The sequence below is a fragment of the Ranitomeya variabilis genome, chromosome 4 (genome assembly GCF_051348905.1).
Source record: "Ranitomeya variabilis isolate aRanVar5 chromosome 4, aRanVar5.hap1, whole genome shotgun sequence".
Lineage (NCBI taxonomy): Eukaryota > Metazoa > Chordata > Amphibia > Anura > Dendrobatidae > Ranitomeya > Ranitomeya variabilis.
Window position 1 is genome coordinate 205,342,565 of NC_135235.1, and position 15,219 is coordinate 205,357,783.

At 40.9% G+C, this 15,219-nt stretch overlaps 1 protein-coding gene and 1 long non-coding RNA gene across 2 annotated transcripts in view; one reads left to right on the forward strand and one right to left on the reverse strand.

Moving 5' to 3' along the window:
* Window positions 1-570: 570 nt before the first annotated feature.
* Window positions 571-15,219, reverse strand: part of LOC143770264 (protein kinase C and casein kinase substrate in neurons protein 1-like) — a 41,943-nt gene continuing 27,294 nt past the window's right edge. The window contains exons 2-10 of the mRNA XM_077259733.1: window positions 13,736-13,885; window positions 11,790-11,946; window positions 11,089-11,324; window positions 10,709-10,864; window positions 9,790-9,965; window positions 7,588-7,708; window positions 6,997-7,091; window positions 5,748-5,842; window positions 571-2,169 (exon numbers count right to left, since the gene is read on the reverse strand). Coding sequence (XP_077115848.1) covers window positions 2,054-2,169; window positions 5,748-5,842; window positions 6,997-7,091; window positions 7,588-7,708; window positions 9,790-9,965; window positions 10,709-10,864; window positions 11,089-11,324; window positions 11,790-11,946; window positions 13,736-13,795 — 1,212 coding nt within the window. The 5' untranslated portion in view covers window positions 13,796-13,885 and the 3' untranslated portion in view covers window positions 571-2,053. The remainder of the gene's footprint in view (window positions 2,170-5,747; window positions 5,843-6,996; window positions 7,092-7,587; window positions 7,709-9,789; window positions 9,966-10,708; window positions 10,865-11,088; window positions 11,325-11,789; window positions 11,947-13,735; window positions 13,886-15,219) is intronic.
* The window catches only part of LOC143770265 (uncharacterized), a 45,007-nt gene continuing 44,095 nt past the window's right edge, over window positions 14,308-15,219 (forward strand). Inside the window, exon 1 of the long non-coding RNA XR_013214585.1 lies at window positions 14,308-14,412. This is a non-coding gene — a long non-coding RNA (uncharacterized LOC143770265). The remainder of the gene's footprint in view (window positions 14,413-15,219) is intronic.

The window sequence follows — 15,219 nt, forward strand, 5'->3', positions numbered from 1 at the left end:
TCCTTGACCTTGAGCATTTTAGTATTGCAGTATATAATACATGTGCAGGAATTGCAGGTGCGGAATAAAAAAAAATATTCTAGGTAAAAAAAGTTTAATACCTCCCCTTTTATTTCTCACCAAACCAAAAATAATAAGGTAAAAAATATATATATATATATATTTTTTGTATCACTGTGTCCGTGAAAGTCCAAGCTATTATAAAAAAAAAAGGTTAGTGCTTAAATAATAAAAAAAAATCTAAAAGGAAAATCCATGGCAAAATAAGTTACAGGTCCCAGAAAATGGCTATACAGACTTTTGATATTTTTTTTTTTTTTTAAACAAAGAGAAAAATACCAGACCTGCAGAATAAAGTCACCAGGTATTTTTTACTGCACATTGTAAAATTACTGCACATTGTAAAATTGAAAAACAAAAAAAACGACGGCGGGATTGCAATTTTTTTTTTCACCATTTGACCCCACTAATTTTTTTTTCTTCTGTTTGTATTATATAGTGAAGTTGACTGGTGTCATAAAAAACTAGAACTTGCCCTGAAAAAGGCTCTTGGAAGAAAAGGTAGACACATTGTTTTTCATTGGAATTTGTTTATTGCTGTAATACCTCTTTAAAAAACAAAGGAAATAAAACCCAACATTCCGAGACCGGCACTTTTTTTTAAAGGCACACGCCACGCACACACATTGTACTGCAGCATCCATAGGATCGGAGTCACACCAGGTATGAAGGTGGTCCAAGCCGGGGGGGCATTTCCTGAGAGCTGGGTGCCGTCTTAGGCTATGTGCCCATGTTGCAGAATGTCTGCAAAATTTTCCAGAGCAAAACCTGACTCTTTCCTCAGGAAATCCACTCTCGGTTTTTTCTGCGTTTTTCGCGCGTTTTTTCCCAGAGCTTCCCAATACAATATATAGCGGCAAAAAACGCACAAATTCCGCAAAATTAATGAACATGCTGCATCTTTTTCCACGATGCATTTTTTTCGCAGAAAAAAACGCATCATGTACACAACAATGCGGAATTCCATTAGTAATAATGAGAAGCCTTTTTACCGCAAAAAAAACGCAACGTGTGCACATAGCCTTATAGTTCAAGGTGAACATTTTTTTTTTCTTTTTGTATGGGGTATATAAAAATTAGGCAAGCAAATTACAGACTGGCACTAATGATACCCATGTAGTGGTAATCCCTAAGGCAATGGTATTTTGATGAAAACTGAAAAAAATATGGACATCTGGGCCGTTTTTCTTCCTTAAATGGATGTATTTGAGGCTAAAAATAATTTTTGCAATTGGGTTTCATTAAACATGTGTCACCGTTTGGCTTTTACAGGCCTTTTGTTTCCCTGTAAACATTGCTGGCTGCGGAATGAGTTAACTAAGAATCCATAAGTGAGCTAGTCCTGAAAGGGCATTTGTAACTTTTTTTTTTTTTGAGTTTTTTTTTTCTTTTTTGAGTTCAGACTTTGCAGTCTGTGGTCATAAATAGAGAAGAGCGAACTTAAACTTTCGGGGTTAGTACCAGACACTAAGTATAAATTCTGAACATGGACTTCTCCCGGAAGTCTGTTTTAATGGCTAGAGGGAAAATTTTCCAGATCAAAAGTTCAGGTCCCCATTGTTTTCAATGACGTTGAAGTTCTGGTACCTGAACCGAACTTTGGAATAAACTTTGGGGTTGGGTACTTGAACCCGAACTTCCACGGGTCCGCTCATCCTTAGTCATAAATCTGCACTTAGTTCAGAAAAACAAATTACAGCTTCCAAAGTTAGAACCCGCTCACTTATGGATTCTCAGTTAACTCATTCCGCAGCCAGGGAGATAAAAGCCAAACGGAGCAAGAAAGTTTAATGAAACTCATTCGCAAAAGTAAATATAAATTACCACATCTTTTAATTATCAGAACTCGTGTCCTTTAATCTGTAACAATCCAAAAACTTTCATGTCCCTCCAGCCCGACCCAGCATAAGGATCAGTAAAGAAGTACAGTCCCTGTAGAGCCGATTGTCGTACACCAAATACTGAACTCCTGATGCTCTTCGGTAACTTTTCTCTACCCGGTGATGACTTCCACATAGTTGGCCGGATAGAGGCCCACCTGGCCACGACCGGTCACCCCTTTACACCAGCCTTGCTCATCCTCATCTTCAATCTTCGTCAGTTCGTCACCTGGTTATAACAGGAAAAATTAGTCAACCTTTGTGCCATTAAGTGTCGCGCTGCTTCTGGCGCAGATTTTCTCGATCGTCATTGTTTTCAATCAGTATGTCTAATGAAGGGCTGAGGATACAGACCGCAACGTAGCCTATACAGCCGGTAAAATAAGTATTACCAGTATCACCAATTTTCTAAGTAAATATATTTCTAAAGGTGCTATTGACGTGAAATTCTCACCAGATCTGATATCTGTGGATGATTTCTTTGCCTGTGTGGATCGGATGGGTTCTTACCGACATCTGGTGAGAATTTCATGTCACTAGCACCTATAGAAATAGATTTGCTTAGAAAATTGGTGAAGGGATGAAGCTTGGCAGAGCCGTATTTGCCATTAGGCACCTGAAGGCGGCTGCCTAGGGCGGCAAGTGGCAAGAGGCGGCGGTGCCGTGAAGGACGATTTAAAAAAAGGAAAATAAAAATGTTTTGACTTATGGGTGGAGCTGTGCTTCAGATTACAAGTGATTCAGGAAATGTGACCACGATCAGGAATTGCTACGGTTTTAAAGCTGCGTGCTTAAGCAGCGTCAAACCCGCAGAGGCCAGATGTTACAGCATAGCGGATGCTCGGCTCAACCGCGGAAATGGACATGTAGACTGTAGCATGTCAATTTCTCCTGTAGAGACGCGTGTCTGCACAAGAGAAATTACATCAATAGAGACGCATTGGACACAATGAATCCGCACGGTTCAGTGATCACCATGCGGATTCACCTGCATTCAATAGACGGCAGCGCTTTGGACGCCGCGGACATGAGCTGCTACCGTAGTTCCGGATAGTAGGAATGTGTTTACCCGGGCAGGAAGAGGCAGTGGTGACAGGTAATTAGGGAACAGTGGTACATCATGGGATAACAGGCAGTGCGGGGGTACATGTGCTGGTGCAGGCTATATATGAGGGTAAGGGGTACATGTGGGGTTTTCAGGCTATATGGGGTGGGATACATATGGGGTGGGGTACATATGGGGGTTGCAGGCTATATGGGATGGGGGTACATATGGGGGTTGCAGGCTATATGGGGTGGGGTACATATGGGGGTTGCAGGCTATATGGGGTGGGGTACATATGGGGGTTGCAGGCTATATAGGGTGGGGGTAAATATGGGGGCTGCAAGCTATATGGGGTGGGGTACATATGGGGGTTGCAGGTTATATGGGGTGGGGTACATAGGGGATTGCAGGCTAGATGGGGTGGGGTACATATGGGGGTTGCAGCCTATATGGGGTGGGGTTAACATGGGGGTTGCAGCCTATATGGGGTGGGGTACATATGGGGGTTACACGCTATATGTGGTGGGGTACATATGGGGGTTGCAGGTTATATGGGGTGGGGTACATAGGGGATTGCAGCCTGTATGGGGTGGGGTACATATGGGGGTTGCACGCTATATGGGGTGGGGTACATATGGGGGTTGCAGGTTATATGGGGTGGGGTACTTAGGGAATTGCAGGCCACATGGGGTGGGGGTACATATGGGGGTTGCAGGTTATATGGGGTGGGGTACATATGGGATTGCAGGCCATATGGGGTGGGGTACATATGGGGGTTGCACGCTATATGGGGTGGGGTACATATTGGGGTTGCAGGTTATATGGGGTGGGGGTACATATGGGGGTTGCAGCCTATATGGGGTGGGGTACATACGGGTTTCAGGCTATATATGGGGGTTTCAGGCTATATGTCGGGGTACATGGGTGCATATGGGGGTGCAGGCTTGATAACTCCAAACTTTTGAGGAATAAAAGAGGAACAGAGTAGCGCACCCTGATCCCTCCCAATCCCCGCCCATTTACCATTTCTTTCTCCCCTGGCAGGAGGAGTGGTCAGAGGGGCGCTAGCAGTGAGGGACATTCAGCAAACGCCACAATAATAACACAATAACTATCTTCTCCCCCATTTTTCATGTGTTTTTTATAGTGCAGTTTTTTTTACATTTGTTTTTTTAGGCTCCACATAGAAGACAAGAGGGAAAAAAGAGCAACAAAATACCACAGTTCAGCCTCTTCCTTGGGCTTACAGCGGGCGCAGGGAAATGAAATCACATCCACTTTGCTTGAACAATTAAACAGCAGAATTTTGTGCAAAAAAGCAGCAGAAAATACACAGCATTTATGCTACATGTGAACACGGTCTAAGTTTTCAAAAAATTTAAATTTCCATTTAATCTCCGCTCTCTATATCTCTAAAGACGCTGCTGACCTCTGCGGTTTCAGTGCACTTTTTCTCTATAAGCTTCTTCTGAAAAGAACGCATGGAAAAAAATACACTTGCATTTTTTTTTTATCACAGAATCAAAGCTTTTCTGTACTATTAAAACTCTGCTAAAAAAACTCTGCAAAATAAACACAAGCTGATCTAGCTAATAGTGGCACTTCCACATTGAAATCTATACAAAAAAACACATAAGAAGCATAAGTTAAAAAATGACATAAATCTTTATTAAACACTAAAGAACATACATATTTTAAAAAACATATATTTTTCAATGGGTAAACGCCAAATGGATCTGCAGACACAGAAATATGAATACCAATATGAATATGTAAACAATTATATGTCTCTTAGATAAATTGGTCTCCTATTGCTAAGTTAGAGCATAGAAGGAATCAGTATTGATTAAATCTGTCTTTAAGAATAAATGTTCATACAGTTGGTGCTTGTGAGAGTCGACATAAACAGTGGATTTTCCAATAATAAATAATGAATAGTAAATTCCTATATCATTAGACCTTTTAAGTTAGTGATTTAGTAATATACTTCAGGATTTTGAAGAAATTTATAAAAGTCAATAAGCGATTAGTGCTTGTTTTTTTCATTAGATGATATAACATATTATAATAAAGGTCTAATAGTGTAGGGAAATAAAGACCAAATGACTGAGTGGTATTCAATAAAGCAAAATAAATCACAAAGTTATAGGAGAACCAAAGTTCTAAAAGGAACACTCCTCATATAAAGTAGTATGCACCCTTCATTTAGTTAGTAATGGTGCCATTTTCAGATTTTATTTATTTACATAGAACTAATAGGGGGAAGGGAAGCATGTATATGCTGGCAAAGCAATGGAAAATTCTAGGAGGGTACCTTTGAATATGAGCACATTCATGATATCTTTAATGGGGTACATGTATGTATGTGGGGTACATGTGGGGTACAGGTGAGGTGGGGTAGGGTACATGTGGTGTACATGTGGGGCGGGGTACACGTAGGGTGGGGTACATGTGGTGTACATGTGGGATGGGGTACATGTAGGGTGGGGTACATGTGGGGTACAGGTGAGGTGGGGTAGGGTACATGTGGTGTACATGTAGGGTGGAGTACATGTGGGTACATGTGGGGTACACATGGGGTACATGTGGGGTACATGCAGTGAACGGAGCTGTGCTGTTTGCTTCCATTCACTGTTGGTTAAAATCAGTTGATCTGTGAGGAGGCCTCAATATATTAAGCCTGGAAAACCTCACAAATGGGGAGATATACCTGTATTAAATTATTACAGCACGGGCAGAGTTTGTGTTAGTAAGGTCCTTACCTGCTTTAAAACTAAGCTCATCAGACTCCTGTCCTGAATAATCATAGACGGCTCGTACGCGGACTCCGGGGACATTTACTGGTGCTTTATTCATACTACGAACCAGAAAATAAAACATTTATTTTAATTACTGTAGATAACAAGGACCTGTCGCCCGGTCAAAAGAGATCAGTTTTTGATCTTATTGTATTCCCGCTGGTCCCCTGAGTATTACATTTTTTGCTATTTTAAAATCCGCCATGCGGTTTAAGAGATACGGGCCTTTTAATTTAGTGCTAATTTTTATGGTCTGTACCAAATCCTCGGGGGCGTGTCTTTAGGCTGCGCTGAATAATTACCCGGTGAGACCACGCCCCCAAGTAAAGACTATAAAAATCAGCACTAAATAAAAAGGCCCATATCTGTGGAACCGCATCGCGGATTTTAAAAAATAAAAAAAGTAGATTATTCAGGGGAGAGGCGGGAATAAAATAGGAACCAAAACTGATCGCTTCTGCCCTGGTGACAAATCTTGCAGCACCACTTAGTAAATGTTGGAAGCATAAGACATTTTCAGCATTGTCATAGAATTTTTTTTGTATTTAGCTGATTAACCCCCAATCTTTCTGCACGTGTAATATCAGAGCCATCCATTAGCTACAGGAAGCCTTTAAAAATTAAAGGGGATCTCCATAATACTTTTTTATGTAGCACTTCTATTCTTAAAGAATAAAAAAATGGTATTTCAATACTAGGTTTGTAAAAATAGAAAACTGGAAAAAGGATCACACCCCCCCCCCCCCCCCAATTTGGTGTTTCCTGATTTCCCTGCAGCTCCTCCACAGGAACAATTGGGTATTACACTATCTGCATTAAAATTTGGCACTAATTTGCTTCCTTATTTCTCTCTATATTTATCAGGAAGCCTGCAAAGATTTAATAGTAGGTGAATCTCCGCCACTGTTCCCGGTTTCTGTTAATGTCTGCATCGCTTATGTCACGTCAACAGCGCTGCAGCTAATCAGTGAATTCGTCGGCTTTTACCATCAACTCTAGCAGAGTACTGATTGCCTGCAGTGCTATCAATGCGATGCCAGTGGTTCACAATGGCAGACAGAGGGAGCAGTCGAGGAGATTCAGCGCTGGACCAGGGGAGGGTAACAAAGCGCCGTTGTTGCTTCACTACAGCCGGGAAAACCTTTTTAAAAAGTTTACTTTTCTGACTTTGTGAGTGGTGCGATATTTCTGCATGCATTTTATATAACTTTACCTGCTTTCCGTGGGCGTCACACTGTACAACTTCACTTTTTCCTCTTTCACTTTCTTCTTTTTTACTATCTGTTGTTCAACGTCCGGACTCCACTCCTATAGAGGAAGAAGGAAGCTGAAATCAACACGTTCCGCTAAGGAATGCGTCAGACATTGACGAAACTTCAGTTACTGTCAGTTTTCGGATAAAGGAAAAGTGGTAAGTACTTGCACCAATTGTTCCTTTAAGGGTATGTTCACACATGGCGTTTTTACAGCCTTTTTTCTGCGCTTTTTTTTAGTGGGGAAAAATTCTGCATTTTACAGTACCAGCAAAATAAGGGAGATTTTAAAAAAATGTAATTTTCTACCCTTTTTTTCATTGCATTTTTGAGGGTTTTTTTAATTTTACATGAAAACATTCATCTTACTAGTTTATTCACTTAAAAATGGTGAAATAGTGGAGTTAAATTAAATACATTTTTGGATCAACCCGCTCTTTCGGCTTTGTAACATATGGTCTGTTTTTGTTTTTTCATCTAGACCATTTCCTTTTAAAAGTTTTTTTTTTCTTTTACACTTTAACAAGTACAAGTAATAAATGATACTGTACCTCCAGCTGGGGCCAGTTCATTAACATCCCGGGGCCATGTTTAATCCTCCACCACTTTAAATCATCCTGGTCGCTGACCGCTGTTATAGCCTGGTTCAAATCGCCGTATACCGTCATAATACTAAATATGCAGAAAAGCAAAATCATCAGTGCGGTCTCCACCTGTATAGAAAAGCTCACTTACAATGTCCAGTCCAGATCTTCCACATGGCTTTAACCTCTATCCAATATAGACCACCAGGGATGTTGGCTTTAACCTCTATCCAATATAGACCACCAGGGATGTTGACTTTAACCCCTATCTGATTATACCACTAGGGATGTCGGCTTTAATCTCTATCCAATCTAAACCACCAGGGATGTTGGCTTTAACCCCTATCCAATCTAGACCACCAGGGATGTTGGTGTTAACCCCTATCTGATTTATAACACCAGGGATGTTGGCTTTAACCTCTATCCAATCTAGACCACCGGGAATGTTGGCGTTAACCCCTATCTGATTTATAACACCAGGGATGCAGGCTTTAACCTCTATCCAATCTAGACCACCAGGGATGTTGACTTAAACGTTTATCTGATTTATACCACTAGGGATGTCGGCTTTAACCTCTATCCAATCTAGACCACTATGAATGTTGGCTTTATCCCCTATCCAATCTAGACCACCAGGGATGTTGGTGTTAACCCCATCTGATTTATACCACCAGGGATGTTGGCTTTAACCCCTATCCAATCTAGACCACCAGGGATGTTGGCTTTAACCCCTATCCAATCTAGACCACCAGGGATGTTGGCTTTAACAGTATCCAATGAAGACCACCAGAGATATTGGCTGTAATCCCTATCCAATATAGACCACCGGAGATGTTGGCATTAATCAGTATCTGATTTAGACCATTAAATAAGGCATTAACCCTTATCTGAACTAGACAACCAGGGATGTTGACATTAACCACTATCTTATCTAGACCACCAGGGATGTTGGTATTAACCTCTATCACATCTAGATCACCAGGGATATTGGCAATAATCACTATCTGATACAGACCACCAGGGATGTTGATATTAACCCCTATCTGATCTAGACCACCAGGGAATTTGGCATTAATCACTATCTGATCTAGACCACCAGGGTTATTGAATTAACCTCTATCTGATCCAGACCAGCCAGGGATGTTGGCATTAACCTCTATCATATCTAGACCACCAGGGATATTGGCATTAATTACAATCTGATCTGGACCACCAGGGATGTTGGCATTAACCATTATGTTATCTAGGACACTAAGGATGTTGGCATTGTGAGGCAGTAACCGGTGTTTCGTGTGAGGGTCACTGTATGTTCCCCCAGGATGCGCACAAAGGCGTACTGAGGCCATGGGAGTGCATTGCAGTCACAGGCGTAGTTGTGATTGCAATGAAAAATAAAAAAAGTGAGTATTGGTCTTGGACAAGCTATTTGTCCAGGGCAGAGTTGAGAAAACCTGTTGACCTTTTGTTTTGAAACAGACTACAGGATGGTAGTCGTGCAGTCCGTTTCCTTTCTGGCCTGTTTTCTATGTGGCCGAATGCCACAGGTTCTTTGGTTAAAAGCCCTGCAGTAAAGGGTTTGGGTGTGTCAGGGTCAGAATCAGTGTCAGTCTGGTGTTTGCTAGAGGGCAGAGCGGTCGGCTCTGAAGAGCTCCATCTGTGTGAGGCAATACAGACAAGCGTAGCCAAACAACCAGGGGAGCGGAGACGCCTGGCACCCACAGCGTGCACAGCGGTGCAGTCGCCTATGGCCACTGGTCTCGGAGGTGGACTGGCGTGTTTATTGGCTGCAAACTGGAAGGAAGAAATGGTTCCTGGCTGCGATCCGGAGGATATCGGATATTGTGTACTGGGAAGTGATGTGAGCTGAACATTTACACGGTGGTGCAGTCGCCCATGGCAACCGGTCTCGGAGGTGGACTGACATGTTTATTGGCTGCAATCCAGAGGATATGGTTTCCGGCTGCGATACGGAGGATATTGTGTGCTGTGTTTTTGTGAGTTAAACATTAAAGAGACTTTTGCTTTGAACTTTGCTGGGTTACTGTCTCATCACTGCATACAGTGTTATTGCTGCACTACAGCATTAACCCCTATCTGATCTAGACCACCAGGTATTGTTGAACAAACCCATTGACTGAATGAGCCTCAAGAATCTTTTTGGTCTCTTACCTCTCGTTATTAGTGATGTCCAGGTGCTTGTGTATGGAGTGAAGAGCCTGTTTGAAGAATACAATTTTCTTCTGCTCTTGTTGCTGGCTTTGGTCGAACACAGTTTCCATTTCTTCCATGTATTTGGGATTATATTTATTGAGTTCTTGTAAGGATTTTTCATATCTTTGTTTTACCTGAAATTAATACGAGAAAAGTTTAGGTCATTGAAACACCGCCAAACTTCGGAAAAATGCCTGAACGACCAAGGCTTCATGCAAAAAAAGTTGCCCCTGTGGTGACCTGAAGCCGCTCCGATCTGAAAAGTGCTACCATGGCTGTATCAAGCCTTTCGAAACAAGTCTATGCGTGCATGTATAGAAAGTCTACTGTACAGCAAAAAAGGACTTCTCACGTGTTCTCATGTGTTGGCCATCACCCACACATGACACCAGTGGTTGCAAAGTTGGGCTCGTTTTAGGAACAGAAAAACGGAATAAATGATACGTGGTCTCAAAAAGAAGCAGAGGGGTCCCCTTGATTATTACGAGGTCCTTTTGGAATTTTTTTTTTTAGAACAGGGGAAAAAAAGTCCTGCATACAGAAGTTTTTCTTCCATTCTAATATACAGAAGCACAACGGACCCCATAGTAATCCGCAGGACACCTCTTCTTCCGTTTCATAGCTGATGATCACTTCTTCCGTTTTACTGTTCCGAAAACAGAACACACGGAAGTTCCGAATGATCATGAACACAGAACGTAAGGGGCGCAGAACAAGGGCCACATTAGGATAGACCTTTAACCCCCACTCTGATCTGCCCCAAACCCCAGATTTTTGCACACATTCATCAGCCTCATCTCAAGACCCTCTTTTTGCTTCCTTTACAATGGGAAGAACTTGGAACAACGTGTAGCTCTCCATCTTGATTGCTCCTTACCTTTTCTTTATCCTGTTTACATTTCTCGTGATCTTCTGTAAGTTTCTTTTGTTTCTCTAAAGACAATTCCGGATTAATCTTTCCGTTGTTCTCTCGGACACTCGCTAAATGTTCCTTCTTACAGGCTTTGTGATAGGATGATTTTGCTTTCTCAAGCTGTAAAAAAACAAAAATTGGCCAAGACGATATGTTCAGAAATAACTTTCAGAAACTAGTCATCATCTCCAAAAAGTTCCACGTGGGACCAACTTTCAACTATGCCCTCTTTTAGTTAGACCATAAACGTTCTGGCTACTATTACATATTGGTTACTTCTTCCACCCACTGGAACCCTAATTTGTCACAGCTGCTCGGTTATTGAACCCCAATTATTCATTTACCTTTTTTAACTTTTTGGCCCAGGGTTTTTGGGCTTTGTGGAAGCCGTTTTCTATTTCGCAAGATTCCTTGAATCCACCGAAGATTTTGCGGTGATACGTCTCCTTTTGCCAGTTGCGGATTTTCTCTGTGTCATCTGTCATTAGGGTCTTCTGGATCTGCACGTGCAGCTCGCTGAGCCGCTCAGTCGCTGTCATGAAGGACTGCCAGGCACGTAAGAGGGAGCCGTACATGGGACCTATTGGTTAAATTAAAAAAATTCTAAAAACAAACTTCGGAGTCTGATTGTTATTGTTTTGCTTACACACTAAGTTTTTTAATTTTTTAGTTTGCTAATTTATAAATTGTCCCTATTTTTGGACACAAAGTAACCTCTTATCGCAATTACTAAAATATTAGTTTTCACATTGGCCACTAGAGGGAGCCCTAGAGCATGACACTGCCTATTTTTTAAATTTTGCTTTTCAGCTGTGCTGTGAAGACTGAATCAGCATGGTCATCACTAAAAGGGAAGGGGAATAATTGAATTAAAAAAGTCTATTTTATTGATAGGACTTTTCCTTTGTTTTACACAGTCATCTTTTTATTTTGTATTTTGTATTAGGACATTGGAGTGCTTCAATACCATCAGTCCTCACTTATTACATCTGACGTACAGAATAATAGACTTAAATTAATAGTCTGCTCTACTGCTTATACTCACTGGCGTCCACTATTGGTTTCCATCTGCGGACCCATTCTTCCATCTGTATTGAATATTGCTTCTCTATCTTGGCTCTGTCTTGGAAACAGGCTACAATATCATCGCACAGCCGGTATCCTTCATCCATCCGCTTTACGCTGCTGCTGTAATTATTTGGCTTTGAGACAAAGTATCATTACTTTAATTTTGTACTTATTACTTATAATAATTTACCATATTTTAAGAAATGAAAAAATGCTCAAGGACAGGGCTCCGTCATCTGGTTTTCCTGGATGGCGGCCTTGCCATCGGGTGGCTATCCTGCAAGTCTACGACTTGTTACACCTTATCATTGGCGTTGTGGTCACAACATAACCGGTAGTCACAGGCAATTTGCAAAACTTTTGACCAAAGTAGCCCTAGCCTTAAAGGGGTTTTCCGGGTTTTAGAAAAAAAAAATATTTCCTGGATGCAGTTTATTTAAAAAAATCAGAATGAGCCTCCTTCACCCTTTCCGTGTCCAGCAATGAGTCTCTGCTACAGCTCCCGGTGTTTATCATTTTCTGCAGCGCTGCAGCCAATCAGTGAGCCTAACTAGTCTGCCCTAGTGGATGGCACAAGCCGCTGAGAGTCATTAGCTCACTGATTGCCTGCAGACAGTAAAAGAGACCGACACTCAACACTGACCAATGGAGGGTGAATAATTCTGAAACTGCAAAACCCCTTTAAGGAGAAGTGAGATTTCCCTGGCTGATTTTACTTTAATATGCTTTGACGAAAAATGTTTTGTCTTTATATATATTAACCTATTATAACAGTGACATTTAAAGGGGATTTTTTTTTTTAATTTCAACTAAGTAGTTCTTCCATTGGTGCAGATTCACTGATTCTGGAACAGTTTTTCTTTCTCTTCTGCGCCATTCTGTTCCAAAGTTATACCCCCTGGAAATAATCCCTTCAATAATCTGGGTGTATACCAGAGAACTTCTCTGTGGGCGTGGCCATGTTTTGATTGGTTACAATCAGAGGAGAAAATGCAAAGCAAAGAGCCACAAAGATGTTCTGTAGTACACGCCCAGTTTATCGAAGGGATTATTTCAGGGGGGCATAACTTTGGAACGGAAGGGTGCAGAAGAAAAATAAAAACTGTTCCAGATTCAGTGGAGCAGTGACAATTGGAAGAGCTACTCAGTTTAAATGTTAAAAAAAATCTTTAAATGACACTGTTATAATAGACTGCAGCCATTTAGCTGTTAAAATGCTGTAATCTAAATGCTTTTGTAAACGCTTTTGCTGCTGTCTCCTCTGACTCTGGTCAATCAAAACATGGCCACGCCCACAGAAGTTCTGTGGTATATAGTCAGTTGATTGAAGGGAAAAATTTACAGGGGCATAACTTTGGAAAGGAGGGGCACAGAAGAAAAATAAAAGCTGTTCCAGAATCAATGGATCAGCGGTAATTGAATGCAGACCTCCGTTTTAAATGAAAAATTCCGCCAAAAGGCCCCCTTTAAATGATTGGAAACAGTCTATGCCTCGTGTGGTGCCTTGATGACAGCAATGCCTGTGACTGAATTTCAAATGAGAGAGTCAAATTTATCATAGACTGCAATACTGCAGTATCACAATGTATTGTATTTATACATTTATCAAGAAATTCCCTTAGGGTGACCAATAAAAAAAAATGTAAAAAATAAAAATATTTTACATTATTTTTTAATAATAATAAAAAAAAAACAAGCCCTGATACAACTCTTATCAACTGAAAATTAAAACAGATTTGCTTTTAATATATGACGACATAAAAAAATAAATAAATACATTTATTTTAAGTAGTAAAATAAAAATTAATTATGTAAATTTTGTATTGCCAGGACCGGACTGACACCTGTAGAATTTAGAGTTTTATTTTTTACAGTAAAATTAATATTACAAAAAAAACAACAAAAAGAAAACTTTCATCTTACCATCCAGAAGCTGTCACTGGTTGGTTCCTCAACCGCGACTTCACTGTAAATCAATGACATGATTGCGTTCTCTTATTATATGCTTTAAGGTCTCTGCCTTCAGGAATATTGCATCACTTAAAATCAGAGGCGCTACACTTCGTTCTCTACCTGTGAAAAATAATCAAATGATCAGTCCTCTCCCTAAAAATAAAGAAGGGCACCAGAGACCACCGATCATCTAGACTTGTGAGAAGTTTAGAAAAGTTCCAGTGTTTTGGGTGTTCCTGGCGGGGGGCTTAAAGGATTTGTCCATGTTTGAGGGACTTTTTTAGGTGAAGTACAGCTCCAGGGGGGCTTGTGATTATTATTGCAGAACAGTGCAATGCAGTCTACTCTGGAGTCATGTGCTTACACACACACACACACACACACACACACACACACCTTCCCCAGATGCTGCCAATCACAGCTTGGGAACTGATATAGCAGTCTGTGATTGGCTGCATCTGGGAGGGAGGGGTAAAGTACACACCCCACAAAGACGACTCTGAAAAAACACCCAGTTGCACTACAAGCAGAGATTTCACATACTGCCCTCCAGAAGATACAAATGTGTATATCTCTGTAATATGGAACAATGTAGAGCAAAACGGAAAAAAGCGTCAGAATCGGGGGAGATCAAGGATTTTTACAAGGTATTTAACTCTATTTTTTGAGCAAGCGACAAGTCCTCTTTAAATGTTATGCAGACATAAAGAGGCCAAAAATACTCAGTGTTGGCATCTGTTTGGTAAACTACCAAATGATCTGATATTTATGCTTAGAGTTGTAGTTTCATAAGAGTTGGACATGAGCCACAGGTTGGAGATCAGTGCCATGGAGGGAAGAAGGATTTCACATTGCACAAGGCTTATACTGTAAATTTCCAGTCTTTTCAAGCTGTTCACACCGTTTAGCACACAATCTGCACTTTGTTTTCCAGCACAATATTTACAGGCGTTCTTTGTTTCAATAAGTACTTAAATCTCTTACTCTCCCCGGAGGAAAACTGCACCAACATTATCATGCACCTCCTGCTATACAACTATACAATTAGGTTGAATTATACACATGTAACATACACAATATCACGTATCTGATGTCTTAGAACTGAAAAGTCTGGTGTACTAACTTTGATAATCCATGTCAGAATCCTTTTTGAAAGTTTAACCTCAATTTCCACCCAATTAGTGTTTCTCCACTCTGCTGCTGTTTGCTCAATCTGCTCACCTTTCTTACTTACAGCCTCAGTGTTCCTCCTACCTGCAGAGATCTCACACTGCTCCGTACAAGCCGCAGCTAGCAATCAGGCTAGATGTATGGGCGGGCAGAGATTGAATACACTTATGAACTCGCTCACTTTTGAGATGAACTCATGAAATGTTCATTTTAATATCAGAGTTATAGAACCAATCTGACAGATTTTCAAAGAAAGTACACTGGCCTTATCAGGTGCAAGAGAT